Source organism: Engraulis encrasicolus, chromosome 18 (assembly GCF_034702125.1).
Source record: "Engraulis encrasicolus isolate BLACKSEA-1 chromosome 18, IST_EnEncr_1.0, whole genome shotgun sequence".
NCBI lineage: Eukaryota > Metazoa > Chordata > Actinopteri > Clupeiformes > Engraulidae > Engraulis > Engraulis encrasicolus.
The window spans coordinates 15641103-15656689 of NC_085874.1; the positions used below are offsets into that span (position 1 = coordinate 15641103).

Genomic DNA, 15587 nt, shown 5'->3' on the forward strand with positions numbered 1-15587 from the left:
GGCGTGGAACATTAGTAAACCTCCCTCCCGAAGCCTCATACAGTATCGGTAGCCCTGAGCTATTCGGCCTGCCCGTTTTAGCTCAGTGGTATTGTGCAGTGACTCCCATACCCGAACCGATGCGTTGTCTGGGAGGTAACGAGTTCGAGACCCCAAGAAGGGCGGACTGCAGGGGAACACCTCAGTCACACACATGAGCTTAAAAAGTGTCAACACAAGCACTGCACTCAGCCCTGTTCAGACTGTTGACGTGCCTAGTATTTTACTGTGTGTACAGCTGAAATGTACATTATGGAAAGGATAAGGGACACGGAGACCGGTTCCATTGCAGTAACAACAACAGGGAAGCCAAGAACTCTGGAGCGAGAACGTTGCGGAGTGGAGCTGTCTCCACCAAGACATGTCTATGGAAATAGTTATACCAGTTCCCCCATTTGCATCTAGAAAAAGATAATTAACGGTATGCAGGAATTACCTAAATAGCCCATTTATTGCCTACGTTATAGCACTTGTTTGGTTAAATGGCTATTCCACCCTATCTTTCCATTCATGTAGCCACTGCCGTTAGTTGGTCTTACCACTGATATGAAGCGATCATTCAAATGTTGGGATCACCAAGCCAGTTATGGAAACCTAATGCCCTGCTCAACCACCAATCAAAAAGAGAATCCCTGCACACTTTGGATCAAGAGCTCACATTTAGTGACTCATAGCATGTGTGTGAGTGTGTGTGTGTGTGTTTGCTTCAATAAGATTGTGTTTTGAGAATTAGGTACTTTGAGAAGCCAAAGGCCTTCAGAACAACCACATGTGTGTGCCTGCGTGTGTGTTTACTAGTCTTCCTGGTTTTAGCACTCAAAAGGGCCTGTGTCACCTGTCTGCCTCTAAGTGTGGCTCTGGGAAGATTTCTGACTGTGTGTGTTTACTGATAATGTTCACCATGCCTCACGAGTAACGCTTGTCTTTATCCCTTATCTCCTTGTGTGCATCTTAAGATCAAACTCCATAGGGTAAGGCTATGTCTGTGTGTGTGGACTTAGTGTGCTGTGTCTCATTTTGGGGTACTACTAGCAGGATTCTGAATGAGTGAGCCAAGTAGACAATGCAAGTCAATATAGCATGAACACCAGTGCCATCAGAAAGTCTATTAACAGCTCAGTAGATTTAGTATGTGTGGTATTTGGCCTACTTGGCCAAGACTGAGTAGAAGATCAAGGCTCCCTAGCTACACGTAGAGCTGATCATGTGTCTGGCTTTGTTTACACACAAGTGCAATCAAGGCAATGTAAAGCTGGCCTAGGAATGGATGTAGTGTGTAGCATTAGCAAGTGTTTGTGTGTACTTTGGTGTAGTGATGTAGTGTTGTTAAAGATGAGCGACCTGGATTCAATACTTACTGTATTGTGCAGTGCCACATATTCCAAATGACCTGGTTTTTATTACATGTTCAGTTCAAGCAGCTGATTGATATTGGGAAATTTGGTTGAATTGGGCAGGTAAACTCTGGTCATTTTGAATTTTTGATTGGAACTTCTGAATCCAGATGGCCCGTCACTGTATCACTGTCTCATCAAGTCTGTGCCCATGTGTTGTGGTAGTAATGTAGTATGCATTAATGTGTGTGTGTGTGTGTGTGTGTGTGTGTGTGTGTGTGTGTGTGTGTGTGTGTGTGTGTGTGTGTGTGTGTGTGTGTGTGTGTGTGTGTGTGTGTGTGTGTGTGTGTGTGTGTGTGTGTGCGCGTGTGTGCGTTTTGGTAGTCATGTAGGTAGTAAATGTTAACAAGTTTGTGCCAGAGGGCTTTCAAAGACACCAAAACAGTTTATTGCACAAGTGTTAAAGTGATACTGTCTCATACTGTACTTCCTACCGTTCTCGGAGTACAGCAGTGCAAATTTTTACCTCCAAGCTAGCAGTTAGCCACCAGCTGGTCTCATAGGACTCAATGTTAACTGCTAGCTTGGAGGTCAAATTTGCACTGCCATACCCAGAGAACAATTGAAAGTACAGGAGAATGGTAAAACCCTGTTATCTAACTCAAGGGGAGGTGTAAAATAAGCTTTAAAGTTTGTTTTGTTTGTTTGCCAATATGTGTTTTTTTTCTACATAAAATACAATCATATCTGATCAAATGCTTTTTGTGAAAAAGAAATGAACAGTGTAACAAGGCAAACTGATCCCTTTTAACAGCTAAGAATCTGCTGCAAAATCTGCTTCTCTCTAGCGCTCTACCTACTAAAGTGTGTTTCCGTGCCTGTGTGTTCTGCTTTGAATCTGTGTTTAATCACTTAACTTCTCTTGTGTGTGTGCCACGCTACCTTTGGACAGCTATTCAATCCGCCACTCAATGAGCATGCCTACAATGAGGTAAATGTGCTTTCGTGTCTGTGCAATCTTTCTCTAATACTCGCTCTCTCGCTCCCTGCAGTGTGCTCTCTCTCTCTCTCTCTCTCTCTCTCTCTCTCTCTCTCTCTCTCTTTCTCTCTCTCTCTCTCTCTCTCTCTCTCTCTCTCTTTCTCTCTCTCTCTCTTTCTCTCTCTCTCTCTCTCTCTCTCTCTCTCAGGGCCTACTCTTCCTTTCCTGCTGCCTCTTTCTCTCCCTTGCTCTTTCACTTATCTCCTGCCCACATCCTGACTACGGTTTTTACTCCATATTTTTTTCCTCAATGTGATGAGTCTAACATATTTAGTTACAGTAGACATTTCAGACCTCCCTCACCACAGATGCATTTGTTTACCTTAAGTACTACCACAGTTTGACTTCTCTCCCAAGATTCACACACAGCTTGTTTTCTCCTTTAAATGCTTAAAAAATCCATCCATGAATTTGAGCTGTTTGGACATTATTTTTTTAATACAGGGAGTATAGCTGTTTTTCAGATATACTGATGATCATAAACTTCATCTTTTATGTACGTCGACAGGAATTCGCTCCCAAGATTCACACAGCTTGTTTTCTCCTCATAAATGCTTAATCCATACAAGAATTTGAGCTGTTTGGACTTTTTTTTCATACAGGGAGTATAGCTGTTTTTCAGATGTATTCTGATGACCATAAACTTCTAAAACATCTTAAAACGTAAACATCTTTATCTGCTTTGACAGGAATTCGCCCAGCTTCAAATCTTTCGAGGAGAAGGTTGAGACCACAGTTTCCACCATCAAGGTAACGTGAGCTGCCCATGTTATAGCTGTTATTGATCGACCCTGGGCTGGGCCAGGAAGTGGAGACCTTTTCAAGTCATCCCTTTAGATGCAGTGTTGCCAAATGTGTGTGATCAAGTCCTGCCCAAAAGGTTTTCAAAAATCGCCAAAATGTGCCAAATTCCGCCCAATTTCAACAAATTGCATTGACTTCTATGGTCATAGAAATGCAGGGAAAAAAACACCAAATGGCCAATTTTTCCTGCTTTTACCCACAGACGACCACTCCAAGCAGCCCGATCGGGAGGGTAATCGCCCAATCTGGCAACACGGCTTAGATGTGGAAAGAGACTATTGTTTGCTCTTAATTATTTATTGTATTGTAACCTCTTCGCCTCTACACTTTAAAGGGCTCTCCTTTTGGCTATTTCATCAGCTTGTACTCAGCTTGTACCACCTTTTGACCCCGTTTGGTATTTTTTAAATTTAATTTACTACATCAGCTTCTTGTCATGGTCTAATCATTATTTTGTTTGTGTGTGTCTCTCTCTCTGGGTGTTTTGCAGTCTAAGGTGCAAAGCCCGGGTGCGGGGGGCAACTTCGAAGAGGTCCTCTCCTCTGCGGCGAACGCCAGTTCCCAAGAGACCCCCACCAACAACCTGAGCGAGGCTGATGAGCGCCCGTGCTAGGAGCACAGTGTTTTCAACCCTCCCTCCCCTTCCAATCTCCCCAAACACCTAATGGCACTCTGTCGCCCCTCTGTGGGCAGAAGGTCAAACTGCAGGCCAGGGGCCAGGAAGCAACCACTACAGGAGGGGTCTTCTTCCTATCCGCAGCCCCGAATGCAAACACAGTATGACTTTACCTGCCAACTTCACTTGTTACCCATAACTACATCCCAGAGAAAGATTGTATTTCTGTTATGTGGCTTGTGTCTACCTACCTACCTGTCATTGACAACTCTGACAGCTTTTTTTCTATTCAAAATAAGTTGATCCGTTTTAAAATGCAATTTTGTACTAATTCAACTTAATTCAAAGTATGTTTTTTGAAATGTATTTTCATGTGATGAAGGCTTATTTGCAGATTTTCCTGATCACAAACCTCATCAACTATTACAAAAAAAGTTGTGGCATACAGACATTTCGTGTATATTTACTAATACTTGAAATGCACATGCACAAAATGTTGCAATGCAGTAACTAGATGTGGACCAACATGAGAGTTTGTACTTGAATAATAACCAATTAGTCGACAATTAAATCGCATTGTTTTATCTCTGTCAAAGTGCACCCCAGGCCTCCCACACCTACAGGGGCGTATTCTAAGAACCTGGTTCAGTAGTCAACCAGGTTAAGTTAACCTTGAGGTAGTGGTAAATAATGTAATAGGTGTCAATAAGTTAAGAATATGAAGACTCCAGGCTCTCCTGTGGGCCATCTCCATTAGCAGATTTACCACTACCTGTAGGTTACCTTAGCAGGGTTCATCACTTAACCATATTCGAATACCTCCCATGTTTGTGCACAGCAGATGCATCTTCTATACATATTCTGTTAGCATTCCTATTTAGCAGTTTATAAAGTGCCCTGGGATCATTTTATCCGCTCTTGTAAAATGTGACTCAAATAAGTGGACGGAAATGGATTGTTACATCCCTTTACTTAACTCAGAAGTGTGTGTGTGTGTGTGAGAGAGAGAGAGAGTGTGTGAGAGATTGTGTGAATGCATGCTATATGTAATAACTCCGTTGAATGACTGCTTCTGTATCTTTTCTTGAGTATTTTCTGCTGTGATTTCAATCACTTTTGATGAAGTTATGCGATAAGTGACATACCTGTTACAGTCCAACACAGCAAGGTCTTTTTTTGTTGTTGTACACTAAAATGTCCCTGCTAATGTATGGTAAGTTTGGCCATAATATACGCTGGTCCATAAGATGTGTTATGATTAAAAAAAATAATGATGGAAATGGATGGTGTATGTTTGGTGCCTTATAACTAGTATAAAAAGCAAGACACTTTTTCAGAAGTAAAAAAACAAAACAATCTATATTTAAGAGTATTACAATGTGGCATATCAGACGTGATGGTCTTTGCAAATGAAATACTGAAAATATCTTGCACTGAAAACAACAGAACTAATATTGTGATGCTGACCAGATAAATACATTACTTTTTAAGAACTCTGACAGCTGACATGATGCCTACGTTTACAGTTTACAACGTGGAACAGTAAGATTGAATCAGCAGAATGTGATTCGCCAAACATGAGGAATAACCTTTTTAGACTTTCAAGTACTGAGTGCCTGCTTGACGTCTGCACGCACTCCTGAACAGACATTGACGGGCTTGTTTTCGGAGTTGCATTTGCCTCGTTGCCTGAAGTAAACTTTATAATGCTTGCACAGAGGAAGCGTAAGGACACAGTCCTACTTCAAAAGTTTACTACCGAATTCTGTTTGTTTGAACCAGTAGCTGCAACGCCACCATGTGGTCGACAACTTAAATGACAATGACTTCCACACGGATGGCCACAAAATGTTCTGCACTTTTCATAAAACATCACATGCTACCACATCCTCTGGTAACATACAGAACAAGGTGAGGCAAAGCGTGTATGTATGTGTCTCTCACTCTCACACACACATGCACACGCACAAGGTGAGCAGCGGCAGAAATAAACGATGCCAAACTTTCACCAGCCACTGACACACTCAAAAGAAACCAATTCTGATTATCTTTTCAAAATCCACCATCCACTTTCACTTCACAGGCATTTTGCCTGGTAGCTCATGCCCATTTTCATCCCTGGTCCCAGATCAGTGTTTCAGTCACGAGGAGGTAGATGGTGTGTTTGCCTGGGTGTCCTGTGAGTTGTCAGCTTGAGCCGCCACCGCCACCCTTCCTTTTCCCATGCCTTTCGCCCGCTCCTCATTCAGGCTTTCGACCAATCGCAGCACTTCAGGGTGGTGAAAGCGGCCTACGGAGAGAGAGAGAGAGATAGAGAGAGAGAGGGAGAAGGAAGAACAAGCGGAGGGCAAATGAAGCTCCTGTAATGCATTACACTGATGAGGAAATCCAATCAGGCCATTTAACCAATCAGCATGGCCAAACGAGCAGGAGTTTACCACCAGACATGCCGGAGGACAACATGTTACTGCTGCTGAACAAACCTGTACAGAGGTTTTACTGAGTGAGTTACACTGACATTGCAACAGGTTAACCTCGTAACGGTTTGTGAAGTCAGTTAGTTACGTAAGACCACAAGGTCTCAGATCAATACAACTTAAGAGATACACTTCTTGAATTTATGTGTATAAATATGTACCTGCACTATTATCAGGAACTTAGTGGATTTGGGAGCATGAAAGATGTTTCATTCCTCAAACTCCAAACTGTTCCTCAATTCAAGCCCTTCGAAGAAATCCAGCTGCTTACAACTACAGCCTTTCGAGAACACCCTGTGTTGCAAGGGAAGTAGCCTCTGGATGTATTGCAGCCCCAATGCCACCCCTTGCTATGCTTTGGCTGCTGTTAGACCCGGGACAGGGGTGCATTTCTCAATATTTGCAAGCTACTTTGTTGTTTGGAACGCAATTTCCCATTGACAACTACCCAAGTTGCTAACTGGCTAACAACTACACTTCGAGAAACACACCCCAGGCTTGCTGCAGGATACAATGCCCAAAGTATTTTGTCATTTTGCGCACAGGAAAACACCTGACACAAGGTGTGCAGAAACGTGCGTACAGTGAAATATTGACAGAACCGCAAAGGGTGATCTTCTGAACTTCCATGTTGAGGTAGAGTCAAGAAATGAAGGAAAATATTAATGAGAGGCCTGTTGGCCATCTGCCCCCTACATTATATTGTACCTCCGGTATTGTGTGTTGTGCTCTCGTCATTCTGAAGCAAGTCATTTAAGGCCTTGTGCTTCAACGAGAGTGTTGTGACGGGAGACCAACCCTGCCTAGAGAGTGTTCTGACGGGAGAAAAACCCTGCCTAGAGAGTGTTGTGAAGGGACACCTACCCTGCCTAGAGAGTGTTGTGAAGGGACACCTACCCTGCCTAGAGAGTGTTGTGAAGGGACACCTACCCTGCCTAGAGAGTGTTGTGAAGGGACACCTACCCTGCCTAGAGAGTGTTGTGAAGGGACACCTACCCTGCCTAGAGAGTGTTGTGAAGGGACACCTACCCTGCCTAGAGAGTGTTGTGAAGGGACACCTACCCTGTGTAGAAGTAGTGTTGTGATGAGAGACCTACCCTGTGTAGAAGTAGTGTTGTGATAAGAGACCTACCCTGTTTAGAAGTAGTGTTGTGAGGAGAGACCTACCCTGTGTGGAGGTAAAGAGTGTTGTCAGGAGAGACCTACCCTGTGTGGAGGTAAAGAGTGTTGTGATGAGAGACCTACCCTGTTTAGAAGTAAAGAGTGTTGTGATGAGAGACCTACCCTGTTTAGAAGTAAAGAGTGTTATGAGGGGAGACCTACCCTGTGTGGAGGTAAAGAGTGTTGTCAGGAGAGACCTACCCTGTGTGGAGGTAAAGAGTGTTGTCAGGAGAGACCTACCCTGTTTAGAAGTAGTGTTGTGATGAGAGACCTACCCTGTGTGGAGGTAAAGAGTGTTGTGATGAGAGACCTACCCTGTGTGGAGGTAAAGAGTGTTGTGATGAGAGACCTACCCTGTGTGGAGGTAAAGAATTCCTCCAGGCGTCCCGGCGTGCCCTCCAGCTGCTCGTACTCGTGGGCCTGTAGGATCATCTCCAGCTGGTCCAGCTCCTTCACCAGCTTGGCCTCCGGGCTGGCCTGGGTCTCGTACTCCTGCCGGGAGAAATAGCAGGAGACTGCAGTCAGGACACGGAGCCTATGGGTGCACTCAAATATGTGACATTGCGTCTAGGGATGCACCGATACACATTTTTCCCCTTCCGATCCGATCCCGATATCTAAATTTGGGTATCTGCAGATACGGATACTACTCCAATCCAATACCAAAATCACATATATGCATGGGTTTATGCCCAAGCAGACAAAGGGAGTCAGAAGAACAGGAAACCAATTAATAAGCAAAAAGTAACAAGTAAAAAAGTAACAATCCCATCCTGAAAACTAATATGCAAGTGTTATGATTTCAAATTAACATTGCACCTGACTCAATGTCTGTATCAGGAAAATTCCAATATTTTGGGAAAATTCCAATCCGATCCGATCTTTGAAATATTTTGATATCTGAACCCGATACCGATACACCGATACCGATATCCCATCCCTACTTGCGTCCTCCACTTGTGCTTGTGGCCTCACGTTTTGCTGATGCCCCGCCTCCGTGGAGAAAACAATTAATTTTCCCCGCTGTCAGCATGGCCACAACAATTTTAGGGGGACTATTCTTCATTTACCATCCAGTTTGCAAATGAGAAAATGACTTGACAATTTAGCTTTTGCGAGATATTGAAATACATTGCTGTTGTCAGTGATGTCACCATGACGTATTACTTCCTGGTAAGAGGCCACAAGCACAAGTGGAGGACGCAAGGTCGTATATTGGAACGCACCCTATCTGTCTAGCCTGTGTGTAAAGAAATCCCACACACTGTCCATTCCACCATCAAACTTTAATACAACCGTGGTGGAATGGAAAGTGTGCAGGATTTCTTTCTTCTTTCTTTAATGACAAGTACATTGGGCTAATTTCCTACGCACCTGTCCAACTACAGACGTGTGCAAAAACTTGACTCCTTTCTAAAATGTGAGGAATCCCCAAGAATGAATGTTTAGCACCAGTTCTATTCTGATATGTTCCCAATGGTAATGAGCATGATGATGATTAAAATCCTACAATGGGTGGTGCTCAAGAGATGAATTTTGCCCAAGTAGTTTTCTTCAACGTAGTACTTTAAAGAAAAACATGTCAATTTAAGAAATTATATTTTCAACAATGCTTCCACTTGCAGGTTTTAATCATTTGCCCATGTATCCTGACTGAGGAAATGGTAGGCTAAACAGCGTGGCTTTGTCATGCTGAGACTACACCCCGAAGACTCCTTGAAGACTCGTATGTTTATCTCTACAAGTTTGCTTTCCTCAGATTAGTCATTAACCCTCCTCCTTGTTGTCCTACTTATGTCTGGAGCACATACTGTACTTACGTTCCACAAGTCATAGATCTCCTTTCGCAAGCCCTCGTTTAGTAGTCCCGTGAGATGCTCCATGGCCTCCTGCAACAATTTCACAGGAGCTTGGTGCGAATTGTTGATGCAGTACATTTTACTACATTGTAGGCTAACGATTTGTTAAGTATTTTTACTAACTTATACGTTCTTGTATTCACAATGCACACAAATAGAGTTGAAAGTGGTGATATAGGCCTATTCACTATTTTATATTTATTTTATTTTTATATATATTTTTAGGCTATATCAACGAGAATAGAAGCTCACCCCTATTACATTTTGGTGCAAAAGATTATAATGTAACTGTAGTATCCAAATGGAAAAGTGTTTGACAGGCCTATGTCTGGCAATTCTGATGTTTTCGCTTCATGTCTTATAAAAAAAAATGCTAATGTCTGACCCCTAACTGGGATGGGCTACATAGGCCTATTTTGTAGATAGTCTACTCTTTGGTAGATCAAACTGCAATGACTTGTAAATGTCATGCAGTCTGCACAGATATTTGAGGTTTGTAGCCTCTTGTGCAACGTCTGCATTTTGGAACAGCACCCTAGTCAGACATTGGTAGTGACCAGAAACAGTATTTTAAGAATAGACTGCTAGAGAAAACTCACCTTCTCTCTTCTGTGTTTCTCTGCTTTGCTGATGTTGTCTGCAGGGGCTATGTCTCCTACAATGCACTCTGCCATGTCGTGTACCAGAGCCAGTTTCACACACCTGAAAGGAAGACAGCCAAAAGTACACAATGACTGTAGACAGTGTTTATGATAAGCAGAATGAGACCGTGCTGTTTTCATTCATCACACATGAGAAGGTGGACTAGCTCACTCCATGCAACAGCTTACTTGTCTTTATTCAGGCTGCGGTCTTCAATGGTGAGGGCCATCATAGACATTCTGTACATGTGATCTGAAACGCTTTCTGGTTGCTTCACATTTCTGTAAACCCAGCCCGTCCGTGGCACACGCTGGGGGAGAAAATAGTAGTAGCCTACTTACATGACTGGACAACACAGGCTGCACATTTCCTGTCAAACAACGCATTCTGACACGGCATTGTACTACTTGGAGATTTGCCGTCATGTTTATGTTGTCAGAGCATCAAAAAGACTTACCTTTAACTGGCCGATAAGTTTCATAAACTGCAACATACTGTCCATAACCTGCCTTCCAAACTAATGTATCACTGGTATTGAACCGGAAGCAGTTTGTTACTCCACCGACTGGGTGTTTGTAATGACAAAACATACCCGCAAGGTGGCGCCGCGTACCTGAAAGTGACGGCTCTAGAAAGTGATGCAGAGGCTGTAACATAGAGGTAGAAAATAACACTAGAGAGGACTCCGCCCCCCTTTTTACGGCAATCTGTAGCAGCCATTATCTGTAGGTAGATCAGAGAAATGGAAATTAACGGAGAACGAGTGTAGCAACCCAATGTAAGTAGGCGGCTGGATGTGAGTGCCCGGATATCCGCCCGAGTATTTGCATGCATTTGCATTCATGTCCGCCATCAGGAATGCTTTGCGGTACCACAGCTACCCTATGTGAGTCGCGCTGTGTCGCCTGACTGTCCCTTCTATAATATGACTGTAGCCTACCGTAACAACTCGGCCTCGGTCCCCGCGGCAAATATCCACCACACCACCACGGGTCCTCTGGTGTTGTGACCGTTTTAGGATCTTTTTTCATATCCAATACTTGCACATCAAGAGTGACAATTCCATCATGGATGTTTATACGATATGTGCGAATGCAGTCATGTTGAATTTAGGGTGGCCAAACCATGCCATGTCATGAAGAACGTGCATCACATTATTTAAACAGCTCGTGTAAACGGTTATCCTGAGTGCCCGTGTCTTTTTGGAGATCGGAGGCTTGATTAGCAATGGGAGAGAAATTAGTTGTGCGTGCGCACACGTCTGCACAATAGGCTGTCCACCGGACACGAAGTTACTGGCTCCAATATTTCAGCGTCCCGCTTGATTCTGTACTGACACTTTTAAGTTTACGTAGCACAATCAAATGAATAGGCTATGTCTAAATTATAGGCTCTAGTCTCCAATGTGCCTAGTTTCACGTGTTCTTGGCATCAATCTGCACAATAGGCCTATGCGGCATAACTTTTCGAGGGCTACATTTTAGACCGGGTAAAGTATCGAGCATGGTCTGTCCCTTCAATAATATTAAGAGTGTCCCGTAACAACTCGGTCTCGGCCCCCGCCGCAAGTATCCTCCACCACGAAGGTCCTCTGATGTTGTGACCGTTTTAGGATATTTTCATATAATACAGAAATAAGAGCGTGCGCGCGCGCCTCTGACTGTATCTAGACACGGAGGGAGAATGGCTCCAATATTTATAGCCTATTCAGCGCCCAGTTTAATTCTGCACTGACACTTTTAAATGTTATGCCCAGATATTCTTTTAACTTGTTGGATATCCTGATATTATGTTTCACTAATGTAAGGAGTAAAACTCAGAAACTTCCCGGGTGCTAGCTACATTTAGACTGGGTAAACTCGTGACTTTAATGCCTTCCGAAACGGGCTATTCCAGTGTCTATTTTAGACTATAGCCTAGCCTTGTGCAAAACTTTTTATTTAACATTGCGAATGGGCAGGATGATTTGCTTAGACACGCACGTGCTTCAGAGCAGCTAGAACTGTGCAAGGTGACTGCTGCAGTTTTCAGCTCAGTCCTCCTGGATAATAAACACAAAATAATGCCGACGAGAAAGTAACGCCGTTATCTTTTGATGAATTCCCTTTGGGTGCCCGGTTGAGACAGTTTAATTTTCACACCCAAATCAATTCGGTTTTAAGTTATAATTTCATTGTATACTTTTTTATTATCATTTTAATGTCACAGGGTCTATTCCTTTGATTGGGAGATCAAGGAACTTTCTGGTGTCGCCGAAACGGCGATGTGCGGTGGGCTCTTTACGCACGGCACCTATGTCCCTCCTTCAGTCAGACTCAAACAGAGGCGGTTCTAAGGGGTGGCAGGGGGTGGCATTTGCCCCCCCAGAAATATGATTTGCCACCCCAATTAAGAGCCCTGATTGTGACCAATAGCCTTAATGCTTGACATCATTTCAGACATAGAACTTTAGGTTGCAGGGTTTCACTTTAAGGGATTCACTGTATCACATAAGTGTGTGTGTCGATTATATAGTGTTTATAATTTTCCCTTAGTGTAGGAGCATGCCCCCCTGAAATACACTTCGCCACCCCTTTGCCACCCCAAGAATAAATGTCTGGAACCGCCCCTGGACTCAAATCGGACCGAAATCAAGTAGCTGAGGTTAAACTGTCGTAAATACACGACCGAACGCGAGTAGCTGAGGTAAAATAGACGTAAATACTCGGGCGGATATCCGGGCACTCACATCCAGCCGCCTACTTACATTGGGTTGCTACAACGAGGCTCACCTCTGTCAAAAATGGCTTAATCATGTGAAAATGTCCATCAACACACTATACAAGGACAATAGTTGAAGTGTGTTACTAACTATGTTCATAAAATATATTATTTGATTTTTAAATGTATTTTATCGACTCATATGATTTCAGTAGATATGTAGCCTGATCTTTGATTAAAGTGTTACTTTATATTTACACAGTTTTAGTTAATTTCTTGACAGGGGTGGGCGTGTTCTCCATTGACTTGCATTGCCTGAAAGTACCTACACTACCTACGGATGTTGGGAAGCTCCAGCTGCCATTTCCCAGTGCTGTCGCAAATTGCTGTGTCCTCTCTAGTGTTATTTTCTACCTCTATGGGCTGTAACCTATGCTGTAACTTCTTTACTCATCATGTAGGCCTCTCAGGCTTAAAGAATCAGATTCAGGGCCCATATGCCTACGTTGTTTAACTTTTTAGTTGTAAACATTTACAAACAATACGGTGTGGGTCATCATTTAAATCAGTCAGCTAAGTGGTGTGAAGCTTAGCTACTACTGTGGTTGGTTGCATGGCCTAAGTAATAGCCTAAAATGGATAAGAGCAGGTGTGATATTAAAATGATGAAGCAGTCTTAATGCCTCAGTTAAATTTGAATTGGCCTATGTCCCAACACATTATTTCGGCGTAACTTTGCAAAAATTGGGATGACTTCTTCACTCATCACAGGCCTACAAACCTACAGTACGTGCATGAAACATGAGACAAATCAATTTGGCAACAGTTCTTGCTATGAAGACTTCAGTTGTATCACAAGCAATACAAATGAATTCTTTTTAAACTATTTGTCCTTTGCAGAATAACATTTCTGTTAGCTCATAGTAGACTTGTCCTTGACACACATAAGCCTAATGCACAATGTATCATCTGTGGACATGCATTTATACACCCCAAACAGACTTTCTGATTTTTCCCACATGTCTGTCTCAGATCTGTTATGCAACATAGTAGCGACAAGCTGCTTTCTTCTACTGCCTGAATAGTAACATAAAATATAACAAAAAAATATAACAAAAAATATTGTTAGATGTTGCTCTCAACTGGCCAACAACCTGGACCATGATTTTATGTGTTGTTTTCTGTCCTCTGTTTACAGAAATGTAATTTGCTGTGACATTAATTCTTATGAAACTTGTTTGTGTGTGCGTGCGTGCATGTGTGTATGTGTGTGTGCATGCGTGTGCATGCGTGTGCATGCGTGTGTGTGTGTGTGTGTGTGTGCGTGTGCCTTTGCATGCATGTGTGTGTCCATGTGCATGTGCACGCGTCAGTGCCCTTGAAGAGAGCGGGAGTAAACAGCGATGACATCACCAGGCCCCTCTTCCTGCTTATCTGCCATCTTCCTGCAGGCCTGTCATCACATCTCCCTCTCCCCCAGTCTGCCCCCACGTCTCCCCCAGCGGCAGGTGCAGGAGGGCCCCTGTCAGCAGCCCCGCTGATGAGGCTAAATGACAGTAGGATGCAGGCAGGCAGGCGGCTCCGAGAAGACGGAGACGGAGCTATTCAGGGTCATCCTCCCCAAACACTGGGCAGTGTTGCCAGATTGGGGGGTTCCCGCCAAATTGGGCTGCTTAGGATGACCGTTTGCGGGTAAAAATGGCATTTGGCAGAAAAAAAACGATTTTTGGCCATAGAAATCAATAGAATTGGGCGAAATTTAGTGCTTCCATGCGGGCTTTGAGCATTTTTTGGGCTGTAAATCATCAGCCTCATCTGGCAACCCTGCCACTGGGCTTTGTTTTTCAAGGGTTGGAAGGAGCAACTACACTGTCCTAGTGACGCAACACCTTCAGCGTTACTCATAGTCAGGTCAGGAGCAATACAAATATCGTTTCTGAGCTCCGGAGAAATCGGGACCCACTTTGTCGGGAACCAACCAACTTTTTGAGCAGCTCCAACGGCCCTGGGTAGAGGCGTGTTCAAGGCAGTGATGTGGTTTAAGCAGAGAGGTTCTGTTGAGGCCTCGACCAGTAGTAAAGCAGGCAGGTCAACCATCCCGTTTGGGAAACGTTAATCGTTATGGTCTTAGTCAGGCCAAGTCTAGAAAAGAGATTTGACAGTCGATGATAATCAGGCAACAACAACACCCCCACAGCCACACACTTCCACTCTGCACCACCACTGTCCCCGTCACTGATGGCAAAGACACCCACCACCACCACTGCCACCACTGTCCCCGTCACTGATGGCAAAGACACCCACCACCACCACTGCCACCACTGTCATCGTCGCTGTCTGCATCCTCCACCTGTGTCACTGTACGGCCACTTCCTTTCCCGCAGACCTCATTTCCTGTTGGGCGCTAGGCTTCCAGGGAGAAGCAGACAGAACATGGTGTGTGTGCGTGCGTGTGTGTGTGTGTGTGTGTGTGTGTGTGTGTGTGTGTGTGTGTGTGTGTGTGTGTGTGTGTGTGTGTGTGTGTGTGAGTGTGTGTGTGTGTGTGTGTGAGGGGACAAGACTAGACGATCTTGTCCCACCCTGAGAGTGGTGCTTTTTTTAGACTCATGCCCCCTCAACCAGGCTGCAGGAAGGAAGCTGCTTGGAGAGGGGTCCCCAAACTTTTTTCCCTGGGCCTTAGTTTGGGGACCCCTGTGCTAGGGGATGGATATGTGCCTCTCAGAGTAGTGTCTCCTCATCACAGCATCCAGACACACACATGTGGCCTGCTTCAAACTCTGCACTGCACTGTGCACTGTGCACTGTGAACTCTGGGTGGAGTCAGTGTGCTCTCCGTCCTCAGAGAGTAAGCGAAGTTCGAGGGTGAAGTATCATTTCAAATCGTTTTTTGTCTGTTACACTTAACAGAAATGACGG

General features: G+C 44.1%; 2 protein-coding genes across 3 annotated transcripts in view; one reads left to right on the forward strand and one right to left on the reverse strand.

Moving 5' to 3' along the window:
- The window catches only part of tpd52l1 (tpd52 like 1), a 42882-nt gene extending 37770 nt beyond the window's left edge, over positions 1–5112 (forward strand). Inside the window, exons 5-7 of one of the 2 annotated variants that reach the window (XM_063223098.1) lie at positions 2326–2364; positions 3102–3162; positions 3707–5112. In XM_063223098.1, coding sequence (XP_063079168.1) covers positions 2326–2364; positions 3102–3162; positions 3707–3829 — 223 coding nt within the window. In that variant the 3' untranslated portion in view covers positions 3830–5112. The remainder of the gene's footprint in view (positions 1–2325; positions 2365–3101; positions 3163–3706) is intronic. The other variant, XM_063223099.1, reaches the window with a different exon arrangement.
- A 60-nt stretch (positions 5113–5172) lies between these two features.
- Positions 5173–10527, reverse strand: hddc2 (HD domain containing 2). Its single transcript, XM_063223097.1, has 6 exons — positions 10429–10527; positions 10160–10281; positions 9929–10031; positions 9291–9359; positions 7824–7962; positions 5173–6122 (listed from the first exon to the last, which is right to left on the reverse strand). Exons 1-6 carry the CDS (start codon positions 10471–10473, stop codon positions 5974–5976), a joined length of 627 nt encoding a protein of 208 aa, XP_063079167.1. The 5' UTR covers positions 10474–10527; the 3' UTR covers positions 5173–5973.
- Between the last annotated feature and the right edge of the window lie 5060 nt (positions 10528–15587).